Source organism: Microtus pennsylvanicus, chromosome 1 (assembly GCF_037038515.1).
Source record: "Microtus pennsylvanicus isolate mMicPen1 chromosome 1, mMicPen1.hap1, whole genome shotgun sequence".
NCBI lineage: Eukaryota > Metazoa > Chordata > Mammalia > Rodentia > Cricetidae > Microtus > Microtus pennsylvanicus.
Window position 1 is genome coordinate 36,438,429 of NC_134579.1, and position 20,271 is coordinate 36,458,699.

The following is a 20,271-nucleotide window of genomic DNA, read 5'->3' on the forward strand; positions in this document are numbered from 1 at the left end:
AACCTGTGTGGGAAGGGATGCTTCTCAAGGGCTGCTCTGCACCAGGGAAACTGTATCCAGACTTCAGAACGTTACCCATGTGTCCCAGTGACTACACTGAGCAGGTTTGGGGCCTCCTTTGTGTAACATGGAGGGCCTGCTTGTTGGGGTTTCTGTCCTGCCCAGTTCCCTCAGCCGTTTAGCCCCAAAGAAATCACACAGAAAGTCTGCATTATTCATGAACTGATTGGCACATTAGCTCAGGCTTCTTATTAACTTTTTTTTAAGATTTATTTATTTATTTATTATGTATACAACATTCTGCCTCAATGTATGCCCGCATGCCAGAGGAGGACACCAGATCTCATTACAGATGGTTGTGAGCCACCATGTGGTTGCTGGGAATTGAACTCAGGACCTCTGGAGCCCATTATTCTAGTATATATAAGCCACATGGCTCAGTACCCTTTTCAGCAGGGCAGGTCCATCTTCCTTCTTCTATGTCTGGGCAGGACTGCAGGAAGAGCTTCCTTCTTCCCAGAACTCCTGTTCTTATTGCCCCACCTCTACTTCCTGTCTGGTTGTCCCGCCTATACTTCCTGCCTGGCCAATCAGCATTTATTTAAAACATGATTGACAGAATACAGAATTGTCCCGCACCACCTTTGCATCCCAGTCTATAGGTCTATCTCCCGTTTATCTCCTTCCATTTCAGAAATCTCTGCCTTTGTTAGAAAATCAAATAAAGAAGTGTTACCAGGCTGCAAGCGAGGAGCTGCAGAAGTACGGTGCAGACATACCAGAAGACGACGAAGGGAAAACTTTCTTCCTGATCGATGTGAGCATTACCCATAGTTCCAGGCGTGAGGACGGCATCACTGTCTACACAGCCACTGCTCTCTGGGGCTCTTCAGATCTCAAGCCTCCAAGGCTGATGGAGCTGCATCCTGTCCATTTAGTGTTAAAAAGGAGTCGGGGCAGAGACTATGGTTGAGTGCAGGGCGGGGCTTGCGGGGGCATTTTCATTTCATGCACACTGACAGAAGAATTCCCCCCAAGGCTCCCAAAGGAGGAGGGGGAATGAAGGTATTTCCTGCTGCCAAAGTCCCTTCTCCATACTGTTCTGCTGGGTCCATGTGGAGGAGGTGGCTCATCCACCTTCAGGGCACATATATTCTTTTACTACCTTGACTCCATGCTTGAAGGATTTCTGCTAATAATGATGTTTTCCTTCTTGACAGAAAATCAATGCTTTTAACCAGGACATCACTGCCATAGTACAAGGGGAGGAGAATGTGGGGGAGGGGGAATGTCGCCTGTTCAACAAGATCCGAGGGGAGTTCTTCTTGTGGAGTAAGGAGATCGAAAAACATTTCCAAAGCGGTAAGTATCTTGTTCGATCTGGGTTGCCATCCTTAACAATCTTATACTCCACTGTCATAGACAATAGGAAACCATCACTCACAGTTCTGGGTGCTAGGAAGTCCAAGGTCAAGGAACCAGAAGATGAAGGGACTGGTGAGGTCTCCATCTCTGCTCCCAAGGGCACCATCTAGCCTGGTCCTCATGTGTGGAGGATAAGAGCCAGTTTTCTCTGGCCTCTGTTCTAAGGACACACATCCCTCTGTAAGGATGGAGCTACCATGTCCTAGTAACTTCTTAAAGGCCCACCTCTCAGTTGCCAGTCCACTAGGAATGAAGTTCAACTTATGAACTTTGGTAATACATCAGATAGGGAACTAACAACAAACCAAAGTACAGGTACTAGCAAAGTCCAACTTGGTGAACCAATGAATTTTATTGGATTTACTTACAGGAATGTGGGTCTGGGGTTACTTACAGGCATAGAAACGAGTCAAAGACAACTGTAATCTCAAAGCCCACTCCAGCATGGGTGATGGCTCATGAACTCCGGAGCACACTGCACAGCCCCCAGCCAGTTTAACAGGTTGGAGAGGTAGTTCCGGGTAGTTCAATTGGTCTGAGCCTCTGCCAGGCAACTTGACTGGTCTCTGCTTCTTCCAGGCAGTTCAGTTTATCTGAGAGTGAGTCTCAGCAGTTCTTACCGTTTACATACTCTTGGAGTGGGGAATCTAGTGAATCTAGTCAGTTTCGGGGACTTTCTCAAGTCACTGAGTTGTTGACTGAGTTGTTGAGTTAAAGGAGCTTCCCAGGAGGATGTACTCACCTCCCTTAGGAACATCTCTTCTTTCACCTCCTTTCTAACATCCTATGCCTTCAGGAGCATCCCTCCAAAATGGAAAGTTTTTTTTCATTGTATTATTTTATTATTATTATTATTAATTAATTAATTTATTTATTTTTATAAAAGTTTATTACAATGTACAACAGCCTCCAGGATAACACTTCATTTTAACTATAGGTGGCAATGATGTTATAGTAGGGGATCCAGATGTTTAACAGGCTCTAGGATAACACTTCATTCTAGCTGTAGATGGCAAAGATGTTATGGCAGGGAATCCAGATGTTTAAATAGGAATGGAAGTGGGTCGCCATCATCTCAGATATGAGGAACAGCTTACTTTTTGCCAGATTTCTTAATTCCACCTGTGGCCAGGGGTCCCTTCCTCGTGGCCTTGGCTTTTAGCTCCTCGAGTTTCCTCTGCTCCTCTTTTTGTTTCTGCTTGAAAGCCTTATCTTCCTTGTCCATTTCCTTGGCCTGCTTTTTGGGCTGTTTCAGGGGCTTCTTTTTGCCACCTTCCCGGCCTGACATGGCGCCTCCAGACACCCCCTTCTCCAGACCCAAAATGGAAAGTTTTAATCTTGGAGGAAACTGTTTCCTGTCCAGGATCTTAAGCCTGGGAGTGTCTTGATACGTGTCATTATGGCCATGAGAAGGGAATACAAGCACATGCAGCACCAGAATGCTCCATAAATCTGTTCTTTGATCACTTATCTCTTCCGAGAAAGCTGCCATGGCTGAGGGGAATTCCAAGACTTCCTTGAAGGGGTTTGATGAAAACATAGGATTAGTTTGAACCCACCAGAGGTTCTGACAAACATCTTTACTTGGCTGAGTGACAAGTGTACAAAGTGGAGTGTTCTATCTCCCACAGGCTACATGTAGAATCTTTTAGTCCCTAGTGGAGGGCATGCCAGGTGGTCAGGTTGGGTGGCAATGTGCCTTTGTAGAGAGCCATGTGAGACACGTATTTAAAGGCTGTGACTCCCCCATGTCCCCACTGTGCTCCCCATGTCTGCCCTACTCACACCACTAAGTCCAGACAATTGAGACTGAACACTATAGACCCTGCTGTGTGTCCTCACTCCAGGGAAGAGTTACTGTCCCATTCCTGAACTTCAGAAGTACCTGCCACTATATCTGATAGAGGAAGGCCTGGAGATCAGAATATGAAGCAACTTTACAACTCCAAGGTACAAGAGCAGGATCCAATTAGAAAAGATGTTTTTCCAAAAAGAAGATATACAAATGACTAGTAAAACACCAGTGGCCATCAGAAATGCAAATGAAGACACAAGGCTAATTCCTGTCCCAGCCCCCAGGGTGATTAGAATTAGAAAGGCAGACACTGGCAGGTGCTGGAGAAGAGGCTGGGAAGAGGAAGCCCTGGTATACTGATGGGGAATGGGTTACAGCAGTGAGCCCTCATAGAGGCAAACACAGGATACCTACTTCCACTCCCAGGGAGAGTTGGAAAGATGTCTCTTTCCTCTACTATGAGGAAATAGTCAAACAAATATACAAGTCTCTTACCCTGAACCTGGCTTGACCCTGTGTTTTCACAAGTCCTTCACTCTGGGTATTTATGTAACCTTGTCAGTCCTTTAAGGACACAAGACACAGTGGATTAGAGACCACCCTCAGAGACTCCTTTCCACTTAGTAATTTCTTTTAAAACCCTCATCTGCACATAGTCCCATCCTGAGGTGCTGGGTGGTTGGGACCACAGCACAGGATTCTGAAGGAAACAATTCAGCTCTTAGCGTCATCAATGAATGGAGTATTTTAATTCACAGAAAGGCACAGAAGGAGCTGGAATACAAGGTGCAAGGCTGACAAGCCTTGATGACAGGATATGCCTGTGGCATGCGATTCCATTTCAGAAACACCTGGAATACATACTTGGTGTAGGTAGAAGGTAGAGCAGAGGCTGCAAGGTTGGATAAAGGGCAGAACGGAAGGCACCTCATTCTGGTGAGAGGAACAGTTCCTGGCGGTGACAGACACTTTCCAGAATCAAGGATTAAACTCTTGGAGCTCGGTTCACAATTCTGAATATATTTAAGGTCTTGTTTATGAGATAAGTTTTCTTTTAATTAAAAATATTCTTTGGAGAGCTAGAGTGATGGATCAGTGGTTAAGAGCACTGGCTGTTCTTCCAGTTGATCTAGGTTTGAAACCTAGTACCCACATGGTGACTCATAACCATTTGTAAATTCAATCCCAGGTGATCTCTCTGACTTCTGGAGGCACTGTATGCACATTGTGCAGAGACATATTTGCAGGCAAAATGCCTATACACATAAAGTGATAAAATAAAAAATAAAAAGATTAAAAACAGCTAGTTCGCCACAGGGGAAGCTGGGACTGTCTGCGTCTGCTGCCTGTTTCCAGTAGTGGGGAGAGGGACTAAGTGTTTTGTCTCATGAACAGGGAGATCGGGTCACACTGGGACCATCCAGGTTCCTACTTGCCCTGTAATCTCTTGCTGAGAGGCACCCCTCCTCCCACTCAGCTCTTAATGCTGTCTGGGGGTCATAGGGCTTGTGAGCTATGTGCTCTGTCTCTTCTTTGCTCAAATCCAGCTGGATTCATAAACCCACGCACCCAAGGTATCTTTGATGCCATGTCTTCCTCTGGTTTCCATCTGTTGGATTCTGCCATGGTCTCTGGCACTGAACTTGCCTTTTGCGTCAAGATTGTATTCTTCCTTATAACCCCAAATATCTTTCCATTTGCAGATATTTATTTGCTTCGTTATATCTCAGTCAACCCAATAAGATCAGAATGGGCTTGTTTAGGAAAATATTTGCAAGTCCTCTTAGAATCTAACAGTCACCTCCTACTGTAGGTTATGATGTTTTATATAATGAAGTCTGGAAATTTGAAAAGCAGTATCGAGGCCGAGAGCTGCCAGGCTTTGTGAACTACAAAACGTTTGAGAACATCATAAGAAGCCAAATCAGAGTCCTGGAAGAGCCGGCTGTGGACATGCTGCACAAGGTCACCGGTGAGCGCTACCCGGGGTCACTGTTCTAGGACAGGGGACAACCAGGGCTGTCCTCCAGAGCTGGTTCTAGGTGGGCGGGAGGGTTTTCTGTGGTCATCAAAAATTCAGTCCATTCTGATCCTGTCTGTGGGTACAGGGGTTTGCTGTCAGAGGGCAGAGTCACCTAACCTTTTGGGCCCTTAACTCAATCCTGTAAAGAGCACAGCCAGAGTCCTTCGCACAAAGGGATGACCATGCTTAGCCTGCAGCTATATTTATATTAAAGAGAGTTCTCTAGAAGCCTGGGTGTACCTCCCTCTTCATTGGTCAGGAAGGAAAGAAAGGAGGGAGGGAGCAGGAGAGCCCCTGCATCCTTCAACCCTGTCCTGGTTGGTTTTACATCTACACAGAGTGAATACATCTTAACCACTTACTATGTTAAACTGTTTTTTCTCTCTTCAATCAGAAATGGTACGAGTGGCCTTTTCGAAAGTTTCTGAAAAAAATTTTGATGAGTTTTTTAACCTCCACAGAACTACCAAGGTAAAACCAAGTGTGTGTTGTTTTTAAAGCATAATGAATATGACATTAGGGAACAGGTGTTTAGGGTTGAGACTGTGTCTCCTTTACTGTGCTTGTATGGAAAAGGCTTAAGCTCCTCCTTGCATGTTGTTGATGAGGCTACTGGTGCTATCTGGCTAAAGTAGGGGCAGGGAGAGGAGGGAGAAGAGAATGAGGAACAGAGCTGAAGGCGGAAATCCACAGATGAGGCTCTGTCAGGGAGCCTCAGGGCCCATGCAAAGGAAGCTCCTCCTGACACTGAGTGAAAGGTATCAGATGTGGGGTTCAGGGGTGATGTTGAGACGGATTGTGGGAAGTAAGACATTTATTAGAAGAGTTGTTCGTTGTGGACAGACAGACACACACACAGACAGTATACTTGTGGCTCTGAGGAAAGTCAGGCCCCAGGTCCAGAGACACTCTGACAGGTGTTTGAAGAGGATTCAAGCCCATAGAACAGACGAGATCCCTTTTTGTAAGTCTCTGAGGAAAGGGGAAGGTTTTACAACCCTACAGTCAGGCTCTCCGATACCCCAACAGGCAGAAGGGAAAGGGTGGGTAAATGTGGCCCTGGTAATCACCAGATACCCATCAGTAGCCTTTTGATGCCCTTTGATGTGTATGATGTGTCTTAGAAAACTTACTTCCCAAGATGAGAAATCCAGGCGTCTGGTAGCCTGTTGGCTTGGTAGGATAGCTGTGTGTGAGGGTGAAAGGGAAGGGCTGCTGGATTCTTAGGGACACAGCAGTCTTGGCTGGTTTCTAATAGTGATTCTAACAGCGAGGACCATAAGTGTGAAATTGTGTCTGTTTAGAGGGATGCAGCAACAAAGAGAAAAATGCCTCTACCTTCATAGGGTATGGTGAAGAAACTCAGCCCCTGCCCAGACACACAGGTCCTGTGCAGGGGGCCACTGGCATTGCCATTCTCCAGCCTGGGCCACAGCTGGGTTGTTCCATGGGCCTGTGTCCCCATTGTGGGAGGATGAGGCTTCCCTGGAAGGTATGGTAAAGGAGAGGTACAACTGGAGACACACCCAGCACTGAACTTTGCATAGATTGCCCCTGCAATGGTCAAGTCAGGAGCCACTCTAGGATAAGGCTGCCCTGAACTCCTAGGACATGGCACCCATAGGAGGTGACTGACCTAAACTGAGTCCTTCTTACATTTGCACACTTTCTGGTAGAAGTCACCTTCTTATTGTAGATGTTAAAGTGGCTAAAACAGCAAGGAGAGCGGCTGGGTCAGGGCTGAGAATCTATACAGATCCCTAGCCCTTCCTAAGTGTATTCCTTCTACCCTTACTGTGACCAAATAACTGGTAAGAACAACTTAGTAAGGATTTATTTAGGCTCATGGTTTGAGGGGATACAGTCCATTGTGGCCGAGAAGGCAGAGCAGTACGGATGTGAGACAGCTGGTCACGTTGCTCTGTTTGGAAAATGAGTGCTGGTGTTCAGAAGCTCTAACTGTATATAGAACAGCATTGCCCACTTTAGACTGGGTCTTCCACCACAGTTAAACATCTCTGGAAACACCTTTTCAGACATGCTCAGAGACAAGCCACTTGAGTGATTCTAAATCTAGTCAAGAGTCTAGAGAGATGATTCAGCGGTTAAGAATGCTTACTGCTCTCGTAGAGGACATGAGTTCAGTTCCCACATCAGGTGGCTCCAACTATTTGTAACCTCAGTTCCAGGGGATCCAGAACTTTCTTCCGGCTTCTGCATTATGGTAACACAAAGGAATGCAACAAATACATAAAATAAATAAACAAATCTTTAAAAATAAATCCACTCGAGTTGATGCTGAAGGTTGACCTTTAAGGGGCTACTCACACCTAGGCTTCCTCTGGTTTCCACCGTCAGTTTGGAGGACCCTACATAGATGAGATGACCAAGGGGTACAGGGACTACTCCCCGGTAATGGCTGTTCTTGTTTCTGCTGGGTGACCAGATACTTGTGGACCTGTTGGGTATCCTATGTTCTTACTCCATGGCAAGCCTTTCTTGATGATGTTGGCCTACATTTCTCTTTCCTTGCAGTCCAAACTCGAAGACATCAGATTAGATCAAGAAAAGGAAGCGGAGAAGATGATCCGACTTCACTTTCAGATGGAGCAGATCATCTACTGCCAGGACCAAGTCTACAGGGGAGCTTTGCAGAAGGTCAGAGAGAAGGAAACCGAGGAGGAGAAGAATAAGACAAAGTCAAGTGGCTCCATTTCCTCTCAAGCTTTGCAGAACTCATCAATGGCTGAGATCTTTCAGCATCTGAATGCCTACCGCCAGGTAAGCGTGTGAACACCTTGGAATGGGGTTTCAGGGTATTCATTCCCTTTGTTTCTTTGGGATTCCTGTTGTTGTTGTTCTTTTTGTTTGTTTTTCGAGACATGTTCTCTCTTGTATCCCTGACTATCTTGGAACTCACCCTGTAGACTAGGCTGGCCTCAAACTCACAAAGCTAGGACTAAAGTTGTATGCCACCACTGCTGGCTGTTCCCTTTGTTTCTGTGTGTCTCTCTGTGCAGGATACGAATCTGCAAAAGGGCTTCAGGACAATGTCATCCTTAAGTTCTGTGTGAGCCTTTGGGTTATATATAATTCATCCAGATGAACAGGTAGTTTAGAGCCACAGACATTTGCCTTTTATGGTCCATGTGTCGCTGACTGTGTGACTTAGAATATCAGCTTTATTCTTGGTTTTAGCATCCCAAGCACCTGTGGTAGAGCGGAGAGCCCTTAGCACAGTGTTGGGATGCCATGTACTCATCCAGTGGAAGCCAGGTTCTGGTATCTGTCTGGTGGGGCATACATCATGTAACCCAGGTATAGCTGGTCCTGCTCAGTCAAAGCCATGGGGACTTGGAAGCTACCACACAAGGGGAGGAATGGTGACTTTCTAATGTACAGACTTCTGCCACTGACTGCCAGAAGGCCAGACTTGTCTTCTGGCCAACCACAAGACGCCTAGGTCTTATGGCCATGCACCTGTAGATGTCAGGCTTGCTCTCTGTCTCTGGGACTCTGACAACTCCAGGGATCTTAACAAGTGGAATAGTAGAGTTTTTATCCTGCCTTCCTCAGTTGTTTCTCAGAGCATACTGACCTCAATGTCCATACATACCATAGCATGAATCAGGGCTTTTTGTCTGCAGACATCATCCTTTCCTATTAGCCAAGGCCCCATTCCCACCCAAGGCACCAACATCTGGATATCCGGGGTCTCTATGCCTTTTATGTCCCCCCACCTCTGAACCTCACTCCTTGCCACTGATGTTTGGAGACAGGCCACACCCGGGCTATCTGTGGTTAGAGAACACATAGCTTATGTCCTGCCTTCGGTTGTGCCCAAGCTGTGTCTAGGTGCTCATCACTTGTCAGGAATCTTCTTACTTGTGACACAGCTGCTTAACTATTCCCAGGGCGCTGTGGACATGGTGTACTTGTATCCTGGTTGGCCCATTAGATCAGGCTTCTTATTAACTGTTAGAACTTATATTAGCCCATAATTCTTGTCTATATTAGCCATGTGGCTTGGTACCTTTTTTGGCGAGGCAGTCACATCTTGCTTGCTCTGTGTCTGGCTTCCTCTCTTTCTGGTGTTGACTGCAGAATGAATCTTTTTCCTCTTTCCAGAATTCTCATTGCCCTGCCTCTACTTCCTGCCTGGCTACTGGCCAATCAGCATTTATTTAAAATACAAGTGACAGGGTACAGACCATTGTCCCACAGCAAGCAATGTTCTCAGTAGAGGGGCCAGCCATTTGGAATGGAGTTGGGTGTGTTCTGTGGATTATGCTCCAGTACATAGTACTCTTATCCATTGAAAGTCCATTTGATTGATGGTCAGGGAAACTGGTGGGATCCAGAGTCTAACAGGTACCTTGGACCTGCTCTGCTAAGACACTGAGAGGGCTGAGGCCTTTATCTGTCATGATCTCACTACTCAGAGATATATGGTGTCAGGTTCCTTTTGCCCCTTCCTCAAGCCTTCTGTGTCCCTCTCTTCCAGGAAGCTCACAACCGCATCTCCAGCCACATTCCTTTGATCATCCAGTATTTCATCCTGAAAATGTTTGCTGAGCAGCTGCAGAAAGGCATGCTCCAGCTCCTGCAGGACAAGGATTCCTGTAGCTGGCTCCTGAAGGAACGCAATGACACCAGCGAGAAGAGGAAGTTCCTGAAGGAGCGGCTATCAAGGCTGTCCCAGGCTCGCCGCCGGCTAGCCAAATTCCCTGGTTAAGCTGGCTCTGTCCTTCCCCGCATCTCCTGGACAGTACTTAGTGACAGAAGGGTTCCTGCCTTTCCTGGTAGCTATACCACCACCCTTTAGCCTCTGACCTGGTATTGGTGTTAGCAATCAGGAGCAAAGGGGAGCTTTCTGCTCACTCTAAGATGAGGAAGGAGAAGAGGCTCTCAAAACACAGGAAGTAGATGTGTAGACAATGCCACTTTTCTGTTATGACAATGACTTCACCCTCAGAACCTTTCCCACCTTAGCCTCTACTTTCTCAGCACCTGTTTCTGTCCACCCTACTAGTTTAATACACAAATGAGCCATGGTCTTGGGAACTGCCTACTGTATTCCTAATGAACCACTTTTGACTCTTCTCTGACTCACTTTGAATTGGGGGAAGGGTTGCACAGGACTGCCAGGGATAGAGGGCAAGTGGTAAAAATAAGGACCACTAAAGCCAACTTCCCTTGGGAATTGGGGACCAAGGAGGGTTTACTTCCTAGGAACCACAGCAAACGGAGACAAGCTTGGAAAGACAGACAGTTGAACACACGAATTCTTTGTGCACATGGGTACTGGCCCGCAGGGAATGCAAAGCAGTCGCAATGTGAGAAGAGGCTGTGAGAAGTTCTGCATGCCCAGCTCTGGTAGAGAAACCACCTAGGGTAGGACCAAGTCAGCTGAGGGGACAATACCCTCCCTATAGGAGAGCTGCAGAGTCCTTCCAGACTGGGAGGTGAGTGGATACAAGCCGCACCCTCAGGCCGACTCCCCTCGAACTCAGCTCCAGATCCACAGAGCACGACGTGCCTTGAAGGTTAGGAAGCCTTGGGTGCAGGTCACAGCACTGGCTGGGGACAGATGCCCAATAGAGGTTTTAACAACAGTTCCACTAAAGGAACACTAAAACATCAGGAATGCTGGGCCCAGAAAGAAGACACACCTGGCAGTCAGGGGAGGGGCAAGAAGCTGAGGGACATTCTCTAGGAAACATGAGTAAGGACATGGGGGAGCAGAGTCCTTTTTATAGACTTCCAGAAATACTGACTGTCTCTAGCACTGTCTGTTCCCCAGGGGAGGGGGTGCTTTCAGACCAGCTGTATAACCACCCTGTCCCCTCCCAAACAGAGCCCATCCTATATGTCTTCTGACCCTTGAACTCTATCAACAGTGACTTCGGAAGGTTCTAGAATATGCTTACAAGAGGAATGCTAGGAAGAAAATGACCACTGTCCATGTCCAATTGTAAGGACCGGGCCAGATGACACCAGTAGGTTCCTCAGGACTGACTGACTACTTGCCATTCCTATGGTCACTGGAAATCCCAGAGGTATGAAGTACTTGAGCCTCCTATCACAGAAGATTCTGGAGAAATATGGTAGACAGGGAGTTTAAACATCTCTGACTCAAGTGTGTATCCCTCCAGTTGACACAGAATTGACCTCTTGCTTCCGAAAGCAGCCCAGTGCCTGGCTGAGGAATTCTTCATGCCCGGATCCCTCTTCTGTATAACCCCAACCCCAACCTAGCTCCATCTTCCGGGGACATTAGGTTCTGATGGGTCAGAAACACTCAGAGGCATCCAAGTATCAGATGGACCTTGCCTGGCTGCACTGGGTGAAGGGGCAGACAAGAGTCTATGCTACAAAGAAGGGAGTTTATGGGGAGGTAGCCTGCTGGGCTAGGAGGATGTTCTTTTGGGGCCATAATGAACAAGGGTCTGGGGTCTATCCTTGTGATAAGAACCCAGAATGAGAACTCTAGGACACCTCTATGAGATTCCAGGACTGGGAGAGGCCAGGCTCAGGCCAAAGCTTGTCAGTGCCCCCAGGATGACAGCCATGCCCCAGCTATTGTCACAGGTTGTGTACTACCTGCGTGACAGGTATCAATGACGCTGGAACTTGCAGTTGATCTCTCCTGGACCCTCTAGGAAGGGTGAATGTTAAAGACTGGGGCCGTGGTGACCATTACAAAGTGAGGAGGTTTAGTGTAGCGAGGGGAGATAAAAACAGAATGCAGTCGAATGCTTCAATTTTTCAGAATACTAGGGATGGCACGCTGCAGGAGCTCAACCATGCTGTATGATGGGAGTCCACATGAACCTTGTTTCAAAGGCCTTGTGGACACAATGTTCTCAATAAGGGGAGCCTTCTGCTTTCTATAAATCCTCTGCAAGTGGAGCGGTACTTGCCACCATCCAACCAACACACACACACTCCCAACCAAGGGGGGAAGCTGGGGTGTGTGTGTCTGTGTGTGTCCCAGAAACAGGTGACAAGGAGCCTGAGAGGGACACAGCAGGGGTGCTGGCTTACCAAGTCCTTTATTCTCCTCCCAGGGAATCTACCTTTGTATTCAGGTCAGGCAGTGTTCCAGCTTTTACCTCAGGTACCGCCACTGCAGGCTGATGCTTTTGGGAGGAATTAGCAGCTCCCTAAGGGGATACCTAAGGCTTCTTTCCAGGCACAAAAATTAAAGCCCTTGTCAAACACTGCACCCAAGTGAACTGGGCCACATCACACCATATAGACACCCCTCTGTACTGTGATTGGACAGAGTTACACCAGGCAGGTATGTCTCTGGAATCACAGTCTTGGCCTGAATGGAAAATAGCTTTGAAATCAGGGACCCAGGGACATGAGCTCGGGGTAGGAATGTCACCCCCAAACTCAGCCAACCAGTGATCATTTCATCATTTCGAGGCTGGGTTTAGCTTCCTTGCCCAGCTGTGAGAAGCTGCCAATGTTTATTTTCACTCTAATGAAAGACTGGGTTTACATTCAGAAAATTAATAGTGTTTTACTACACCGGCACAAGTGCTTCCCTCTTCTCATTGTTTTTGCCGTAACCTTTCAGGTGAAGTCGGCGTCATTCACAAATGAAACCAAACTATGAAATTTTCCAACCCAAACAAATCAAACATCCCAGCTTCTTTACCCAGGGTAACACATTAAACCAGCATCCTTCCTTACTGTCCCCAATGTCTGACTTGTGAATTTCTCCTGTTAAAGATTAGTAGCAACCTCAAGGCAGAAATCTGCAGCTCCGAATGGGCATCCCCAGCAGAGGCCAGCAGCTGGCACTTTGCTTGCTGTTCAGCACACACTGGGCAAATCCTTCTCACAGCTATTTAGTTCCCTAAGTTGGACTTTTGTGTGTTTGCATTTTCATCGTAATTTTGCTGCCACACAGCCCTGAACACAGGGTTGCATATCTGTGATATATCTTCAGTCCAACAAGACATCTGATGGAAGCATGTTTGGGGAGGTTTGTGCAGGCTGAGCTATGAGGCTGATGTGAGTTCAATGGTGAGGAACCTACAGTTTATGTTAAGTATGGTGTTTAGGGCTAGAGATACAACTCGGTTGGTAGAGTGCTTGCCCAACATCCAGGAAGCTCTGGGTTCCATCCCCAGTACCATATGAAACGCTGTGTGGTGATGCATGCCTGTGATTTTAGCTCTCTGGAGGTAGAGGAAAGAAGAAGGTCTAAGTTATCCTCAGCTATGTCGAGTTTGAGGCTATCCTGCGATAAGACCCTGGTAGAGGTTAGACAAGAACGGGGAAGAGGAAAGAAATGGTGTCAAGGGAGAAACACATATGTGCTAAGAACTCCAAGCAAAGTAGCTTTTAGCTCTTATGTGGGAGACCACATACATCCATCATTCTCCTGCCATGGCCCCACTTCCGGGCAGAGGAGTGAACACTGTGCGAGGCAGCATCTCTGACACCATGAACCATCTGGGGTTTGGGGAAGAAGCCACAGGGTACAGATGCTGGACTCAGACTGAGTCAGGTTGCCTGAGGATGTGGGGAGCCTGGAGCTGTGTCTCCAGAGCTAAGGGTCTCCATACGACAGCTGACACAAATCAGATTTACCATGTGCCTGCTCTGCTCCTTTCTAGGACCAAGGGGCTGTGAGGGAGGGTTGAGAAGGAACTGAGGAGGAGAGGTGGCAATGGTGGCTCTTGGAGTCTGGCTTTGGGGGTGCTGTGCTGGTAAAGATCTTACAGGAGTCACTGGAAGACATTCCAAGAGTCCAAACACAGGATCCAACCAGGGCCGGGCTGATGTTCCGACAAGATCTCTCTCCAATCCAGCAGCAGCTCTGACATCCTTCCCAAACTATTGCAGCCTGGCCCTGCCCCTGGGGCACAACCACAGATCCAAAAAATAATGGAAAAAATTATAAACTTTATTTATATATTTCACAGTGGAAACTCAGAACAGACATAAAGCAGGAAACAATCAACCAAGAGCACAGAGAGGGAGAGCTGAGGAGGGGACATGTTCTCACACTTCAAGGTGCTTACACATTTAGTATGGCATTGCATCCAGAAAGTCCCTGGGTATTGCTCCAAGAGGAACCATCATGGAGTAGATGGCCCTCCCTTGGATAGGAGTCCCTTCACAGAAAAGATGGAGTCCCAGTTGTGACCCATCCACTGCCTTCTGGATAACTGGGCAGAGGAAAGGAGGCAGAGCCTCTCCAGAGGTAAGACACTAATACTTCATACTTGATAATTCTGGGATGGTCTTCCTGGTGAAAACCCAGGAACAGAAGAGAACACAGGACAATGACTTCCTTTTTTTCATCTTTGTCCCACACTAAGGACTTCCAGTTCCACCCCCATTCTACAGAACAACCTCACCATCTGGAAGAGGTCTGAGGCACAATCACACAGTTCAAATGGAGGTTAACTCTAGCCATCTATCTGGGCTAGTGTTCCAGGAGCAGCGAGGTAGTAAGAGGAGAGACATGACCCAGAAGCAAGGTGAGTGGAATCATGTGTCCCTGACTTTGATGGACCTCATCCTCCGGATGTCTAGGTGAACTATACGGGCTCCATCAGGTACTGATGAAACATCAGGCTGAGAAAACAGTGGTGGAGAGCCGAGAACCAGACTGAACTACACCATCCGGGGCTCACCCAAGGGGAACATGGTGACATTAGCTTCTTGCTCTGAAGGCTGTCGGCCTGGCAAAGGCTACGTCACCCTTGGAAGTGGCTGTCATGTCAACATGCAGGAGTGCAAGCCCTTTGCTCCAAGCTGTGTTCACTCTGGCTGCTAATGAAATCATTATAGTACGACCAGCCCAAACTGCACAGCAGAGCCAGGCCACAGGCTACAGGTAGTTCTCTTTTAAGGTGTCTGTCCCAGGGCCCAAGGCCCTGTCTGGCCTCCCTACTCTTTCTCGGGCCATCAGGCTACTCAGAGATCACAATCCTTGCTCATCCAAAAGAGGTCTGAGAATAAACCAAAAAGGAGGCCTAGCATGACGGTGCCACCCTCCTTGGCATCTGGCCCTTTGTGCCCAAGCCCGGCAGGATCCCTTCTGGTTAGGAGCCACAGAAGTGACCTGGGGTGGGGCACTAGAGCCCGCACAGGACCAGGGAGCATAGTCAGACAAGTCACTGTTTAATAAAGTGAAAGGCCCTTTGAATCATCTCAAAAGGTACATTGTACACAGGAATTAAAAATCAGCCCCTGGGTTTTCTTGCGGAAGGGTGTCGAAGACAAAAGAAGTCAGGGACAAACGCCACGTGGGTGGATTAGCTGTTCACCTGTGCAGACAGGAAGAAGAGATGAGGTTACTCGCCTAACACAGACAAAGCTGCCTTTATCCCCGTGGTGATGTGAGAAACCCAGAGTCTGAGCACAGGCCTCACAGACTTCTGCAGGTCGAGCTCAGGTCACAGGGGGCAGGAAGTGCATGGGTCTCTGCCCAGAAGCCTTGCTTGGCTCAGGACACACTCTACCAAGAGATGTCACATGTGGGGTCCGCCATTCTTACCTGTGCTGTCTCCTCCCACTCAGCACTGGCCTTCCTCAGTCATGCCGAGTGGCCTTCGGGCTTAAGAATACCTGCTGGTCAGCTCCCTACACTCTCCCCTCTCTCTAGCCTTCTCTTTGTGCCTCCCAACCACAGTCTGGCTTCTCTGTTTCCACTTCTGCCTCTGCCAGGAGAGGGTTTCTCGTGGAACGATGTGACACCCTGAGCCCAGGTTTCACTTGCATTGACATGGTCAGGCCGCATGACGATACCCCAGTCTTGGTCCCTCTTTATCAGGCAGATACTAGGAGATGTTCTCTTTCTCTAGAAACCCCTTCTATGAGTTTGTGTCTAAGGAGACCATCATTCTGATCCCTGGGATCGAAGGGCCTGGGGCTCTAACCGTGTGTGAATGAGCCAGGAGGACCGACTCACAGGAACCCCTTGGCTTCTTCCATGCTGTGCCAATTCCCCTGGTCCCACGTTGGGGACTTGAGATCTCTAGCCACCCATCTCCCTCCAAACATGAAGGCTGCCCTAAAGCTCCCCAAGAGACCCCTCTGAGGAAGAGTGCCATTCTGACTATGCCCTCACCCAGCTATGTGAGTGGATGAGGGCTGGATGGGTGTCTGGTTCTGCTGACCGTTCACTAGAATGGGAGCCAAGAAGGTCCTGTGAGTCCAGCTCTGCCATCAGCAATAGCAGGGAGGAAAGGGAGGTTGATATGCCCCCCACACACACACAATCACCACCACCACTACCCCCAGCCACTGCCAGAGGTAAGCAGGCACCATAGTCTGAGGGATCTAGAGGGAGTGGGAAACCAGAGGGATTGGAGGAGGGGAGCTCTGGAACAGAGGGGTGAAAGGTGATCCAGGAGCAAGCAGTTCAGGATATGAAAGTGTCTGCTTCCTGCCATGGTGCATGCTTCCCAGACCTGTGACTTGAGCTCAAGGAGATAGACACCCCAGGAATCAGGATGTTACCTTCATTTGCTGGTAGATCCAGTCTGTAAATACTGTCACATTCCCGTACACTCCAGGTCTTAACTCCTTGGCACAGCCAGAGCCCCAGCTCGTGTCCCCAATCAGCCACCAGATGCCATTCTTCAAAGTAACCAGCGGCCCTCCACTGTCTCCCTGGGGAACACAGCAAGTTACTGAGAAGAGAAAGGCACACGACAGCACCCTGGCCACCACACACCACGCAGAGAGGACAGAGTCTCTGGATATGAAAGGGGGCGTGGGTCTGTCTCCTCGGCATGAGGCAATGGTCATAGAGACATAATCCAAAGGACGAAGTTGGTCCAGGCCAGCTAGCTGTTACCAAGTGCATGGCAGAACAAACTTTAACTACACCAACACTTGTGCAAACAAAAGTATCTCTTGAGACCATAGTATGCTAAGCACTGGCTTCTGCCAGAGGCATAAACTCTGCTAGTGACCCTCTTTCCCCACAGCTCTCCCAACTGGCCCTGTGCCCCAGGGAGGTACCTCTTACCCCTTAAGGGCCCCATGTCTCACAGGGTTCAATGGGAACTACACACTCCAGGGTCGAAAAAAGAACTCAAAATTACCTGGCAAGAGTCCACAGTGCCATTCAGGAAGCCGGCACAGAACATGGCTGGTGTGATAAGGTTGTTGTATATGTATTTATTGTTACATATGGAGGACTCGATCAGGAATACCTTGGCAGCATTCAGCACATCTGAGGTCTTCCCTAACAACAGAGGTGTCAGCCAGCATGTCTTGTGGACATCTTCCTCAAGAAACCCACGTTCTATGTAGACAATCTCATCCCTCTCTTCCGTCCTCCCTCCCTCCCTCTAATGGTTAACATTGATTGACAGGATCTAGAATCACCCAGGAGACAAACCTCTGAGCCTGTCTATGAGGGAGTTTCTAGAGCAGCCACATCAAGTAGGGAAAATGCCCCAAAGATGGGTGGCACCATTGTATGGGCTGAATAAAAAGGAGAACGTGGGCTAAGCCTCAGCATTCATCTCTCCCTTTCTGCATCTTGACTACATATACGTGACCCAACACCTTGAGTTCCCTCACTATGGACTGCATCTCCAAACTGTGGACAATATACCCTTCTTCCCTTTGGTTACTTTCGTCGAGTATTTTGTCACAGGAATGAGAAAGTCCTCCCTCAGTCCAGCCCAATGCCAAGCCTTTCCCTATGTGCTAAGTAGGGTTAATCTGATGTCTTCTGTTAATCAAACAGGGAAAAAGTCACATAACTTGGGTAGATTGCCCAAAGCCATTAGCCACTGAATAACAGAACTGAAATTCAAATGAACAGGTCCAGATGTGGAAATCAGCATCCTATCCTGGGTGGCCCAAAGCCTCACCTTTCTCATAGGTGGCCCCCCACCCTGAAATCCAGCACTCCTGGGCTGGATCCAGCATCATGCCTGGGTTCGGTAGACACACTGGCTTCACTACATCTGTTTAAAGAAGAATAGTGGGTGAGTTATCCAGGTCTAAGGGCCTCTGTGAGAGTCTCCCCTGACTGTCCTATGTCGTGCCCCTACACGAAACCTTGTTCCCATCCTGGCAGGCCTGCTTTCTGACAGTTCCTATGGTCATTTGCTATTACATCTAGAATTAAGTGCTGACTCTGTTTCTAAAACACAGCACACAGGCTCTGAGTGACAGAGGAGGAAAGGACTGGCGACGGCCATTGCTCAGAAGCTGATGGCTTTGCCCCAAAGTCACACCATCTCTCTAGAATCTGCTATTTTGTGTGTGAGTTGGTCCCCCAGCTTGAATACACCTCAGAAGAGAAGTCTGTCATTACCTGTAGATTCTAGAAACTCCCATGCTCTTGCATAGACTAGAAAAGGGGTAATAAGTTAAGGAAGAGACTGGGGATGTAGCCCAGTTAGCAGAGTGCTTGCCTAGTGTACACAAAGCCCTGGGGTCCATTCCCAGCACCTCGTAAAACCAGGCATGGTGGCACATGCATGTAATCCCTGCACTCAGGCGGGGAAGCAAGAGGACCAGAAACTCAAAGCTGTACATGGCTATTTAGAAGGACCAGCTTAAGCTACATGAGAAACTGCCCCCCCCCACTGTATACATTGTTAAAATCTCAAAGAATGAATCTAAAAGTATATGTTTAAAAAATGAAGTAGACCCTAGCAATGGTGACACATGCCTTTAATCTCAGCATTTGGAAGGCAGAAGCAGATGGATCTCTGTGAGTTCGAGACCAGCTTTATCTACAAAGTGAGTTCCAGGACAGCCAGGGCTACATAGAGAAAGCCTGTCTCGAGAAACCAAAAATGAATGATTGATTGAATGAATAAATAAATAAGGAAATAGTTTACAGACTATTTTTAATGAACAAACTTATCAAAGTTCTTTTTAAAATACATTAGTTCCATTTCTGTGATTCTTAAGTTTTTACAAAATATTGGTGAGAAAACACTTTAAAAAAAAAAAACTAAGGGTCTACATTTCAATTTTAAAGTATCCTGTTTTCAGAACATATTTGTTTTAAAAAGAAAAAAAACCAGTTTTCTTGGGAGAGATGGCTCAGTAGTTAGGAGCACTGGCTGCTCTTTCAGAAGAGCCATGTTTGATTTCCAGCACTCACAGGGAGGCTCACAACTGTCCCAGGGAATGTGACACCCACCCTCTTCTGGCCTCTGTGGGCCCCAGGCACACAAGTGGTGCACAGACATACACGCAGGCCAGACACCCATCACATAAGAGTTTAAAAAATAATTTAAACATTTTTAAAAGCAGATCTTCACAAATTATCAGCCAGATAATGGCCTCAGCAAGAGAGGATGCTGTCCCATAGGGACAGTAAGCAGTGTTTGAAGCTGGCTCTGACCCAAACAACTAGAGGGTGTTGCTGCCCTCTAGTGGAATGAGCCTCACATACCATTAAAAGTCAGAGGCGTCTGCAGTTTCATAAGAGCGATGTCGTTATTCTTGGTCTTGGAGTCGTAATTTGGATGGGAAATCACTTTTGCTACCTGGTGTCTTTTTTCGTAGTACATGTTATTCTGATTCAAAATCCCCGCGAACGCTGTCCAGTACCTCGGTTTGTTGAGGGGTCTAGGAGACAGGGGAACAGCATACGGAACTCAGGACCACAGATATGAGGGGCTCCCTCTACATCTTTAAAACACATGAGCTGAGGTCTGGAGTGAGATGAGTACCCCAAGCCACCGAGTACAACGGTGTGGCAGGGTGCTCCCCACTTTCCTCCCACCTCCTACAGCTCCCTGCTGCTGAACAGGTCTCTGAGGATTCTGTTACTTCTCCCGTCCTCTGCACCCGACCGCAGTAGGGCCGACACCGTTCTGTAAGAGTTAAAATCACATTTCTGACAAGACTGTCTCACGAATCTCTATATGCCAGAGCATTTACTGACACACTGCGGGTGCTTACTACATGTCTACTGATGGACATACTTGGAGTCTGATACCAGTCACACTCTTCCTTGCATCTGGGATTTTCTTTGGGATTTTAGAAGAGCTTGAACTACCAGAGGGACCTC

The 20,271-nt window shown here is 47.8% G+C and overlaps 3 protein-coding genes across 6 annotated transcripts in view; 1 reads left to right on the forward strand and 2 right to left on the reverse strand.

The window, feature by feature from the left end:
- Mx1 (MX dynamin like GTPase 1) overlaps positions 1-10,345 on the forward strand; it is a 28,036-nt gene extending 17,691 nt beyond the window's left edge. For all 3 annotated transcript variants that reach the window (XM_075961390.1, XM_075961400.1, XM_075961410.1), the window contains 6 exons: positions 695-817; positions 1,221-1,362; positions 5,034-5,192; positions 5,638-5,714; positions 7,779-8,024; positions 9,748-10,345. In XM_075961390.1, coding sequence (XP_075817505.1) covers positions 695-817; positions 1,221-1,362; positions 5,034-5,192; positions 5,638-5,714; positions 7,779-8,024; positions 9,748-9,978 — 978 coding nt within the window. In that variant the 3' untranslated portion in view covers positions 9,979-10,345. The remainder of the gene's footprint in view (positions 1-694; positions 818-1,220; positions 1,363-5,033; positions 5,193-5,637; positions 5,715-7,778; positions 8,025-9,747) is intronic.
- On the reverse strand, positions 2,396-2,738 carry LOC142843662 (translation machinery-associated protein 7-like). The gene has a single exon (XM_075961424.1). It carries the CDS (start codon positions 2,711-2,713, stop codon positions 2,519-2,521), a length of 195 nt encoding a protein of 64 aa, XP_075817539.1. The 5' UTR covers positions 2,714-2,738; the 3' UTR covers positions 2,396-2,518.
- A 3,803-nt stretch (positions 10,346-14,148) lies between the features above and the next one.
- Positions 14,149-20,271, reverse strand: part of Tmprss2 (transmembrane serine protease 2) — a 41,609-nt gene continuing 35,486 nt past the window's right edge. For both annotated transcript variants that reach the window (XM_075961440.1, XM_075961451.1), the window contains exons 10-14: positions 19,651-19,826; positions 18,107-18,202; positions 17,327-17,469; positions 16,737-16,889; positions 14,149-15,541 (exon numbers count right to left, since the gene is read on the reverse strand). In XM_075961440.1, the coding sequence (XP_075817555.1) occupies positions 15,530-15,541; positions 16,737-16,889; positions 17,327-17,469; positions 18,107-18,202; positions 19,651-19,826 (580 nt within the window). In that variant the 3' untranslated portion in view covers positions 14,149-15,529. The remainder of the gene's footprint in view (positions 15,542-16,736; positions 16,890-17,326; positions 17,470-18,106; positions 18,203-19,650; positions 19,827-20,271) is intronic.

What these genes read in the sequence shown, in the direction of transcription:
- LOC142843662 (XM_075961424.1), bottom strand. Translation starts at nt 2,713, where the DNA reads ATGTCAGGCCGGGAAGGTGGCAAAAAGAAGCCCCTGAAACAGCCCAAA.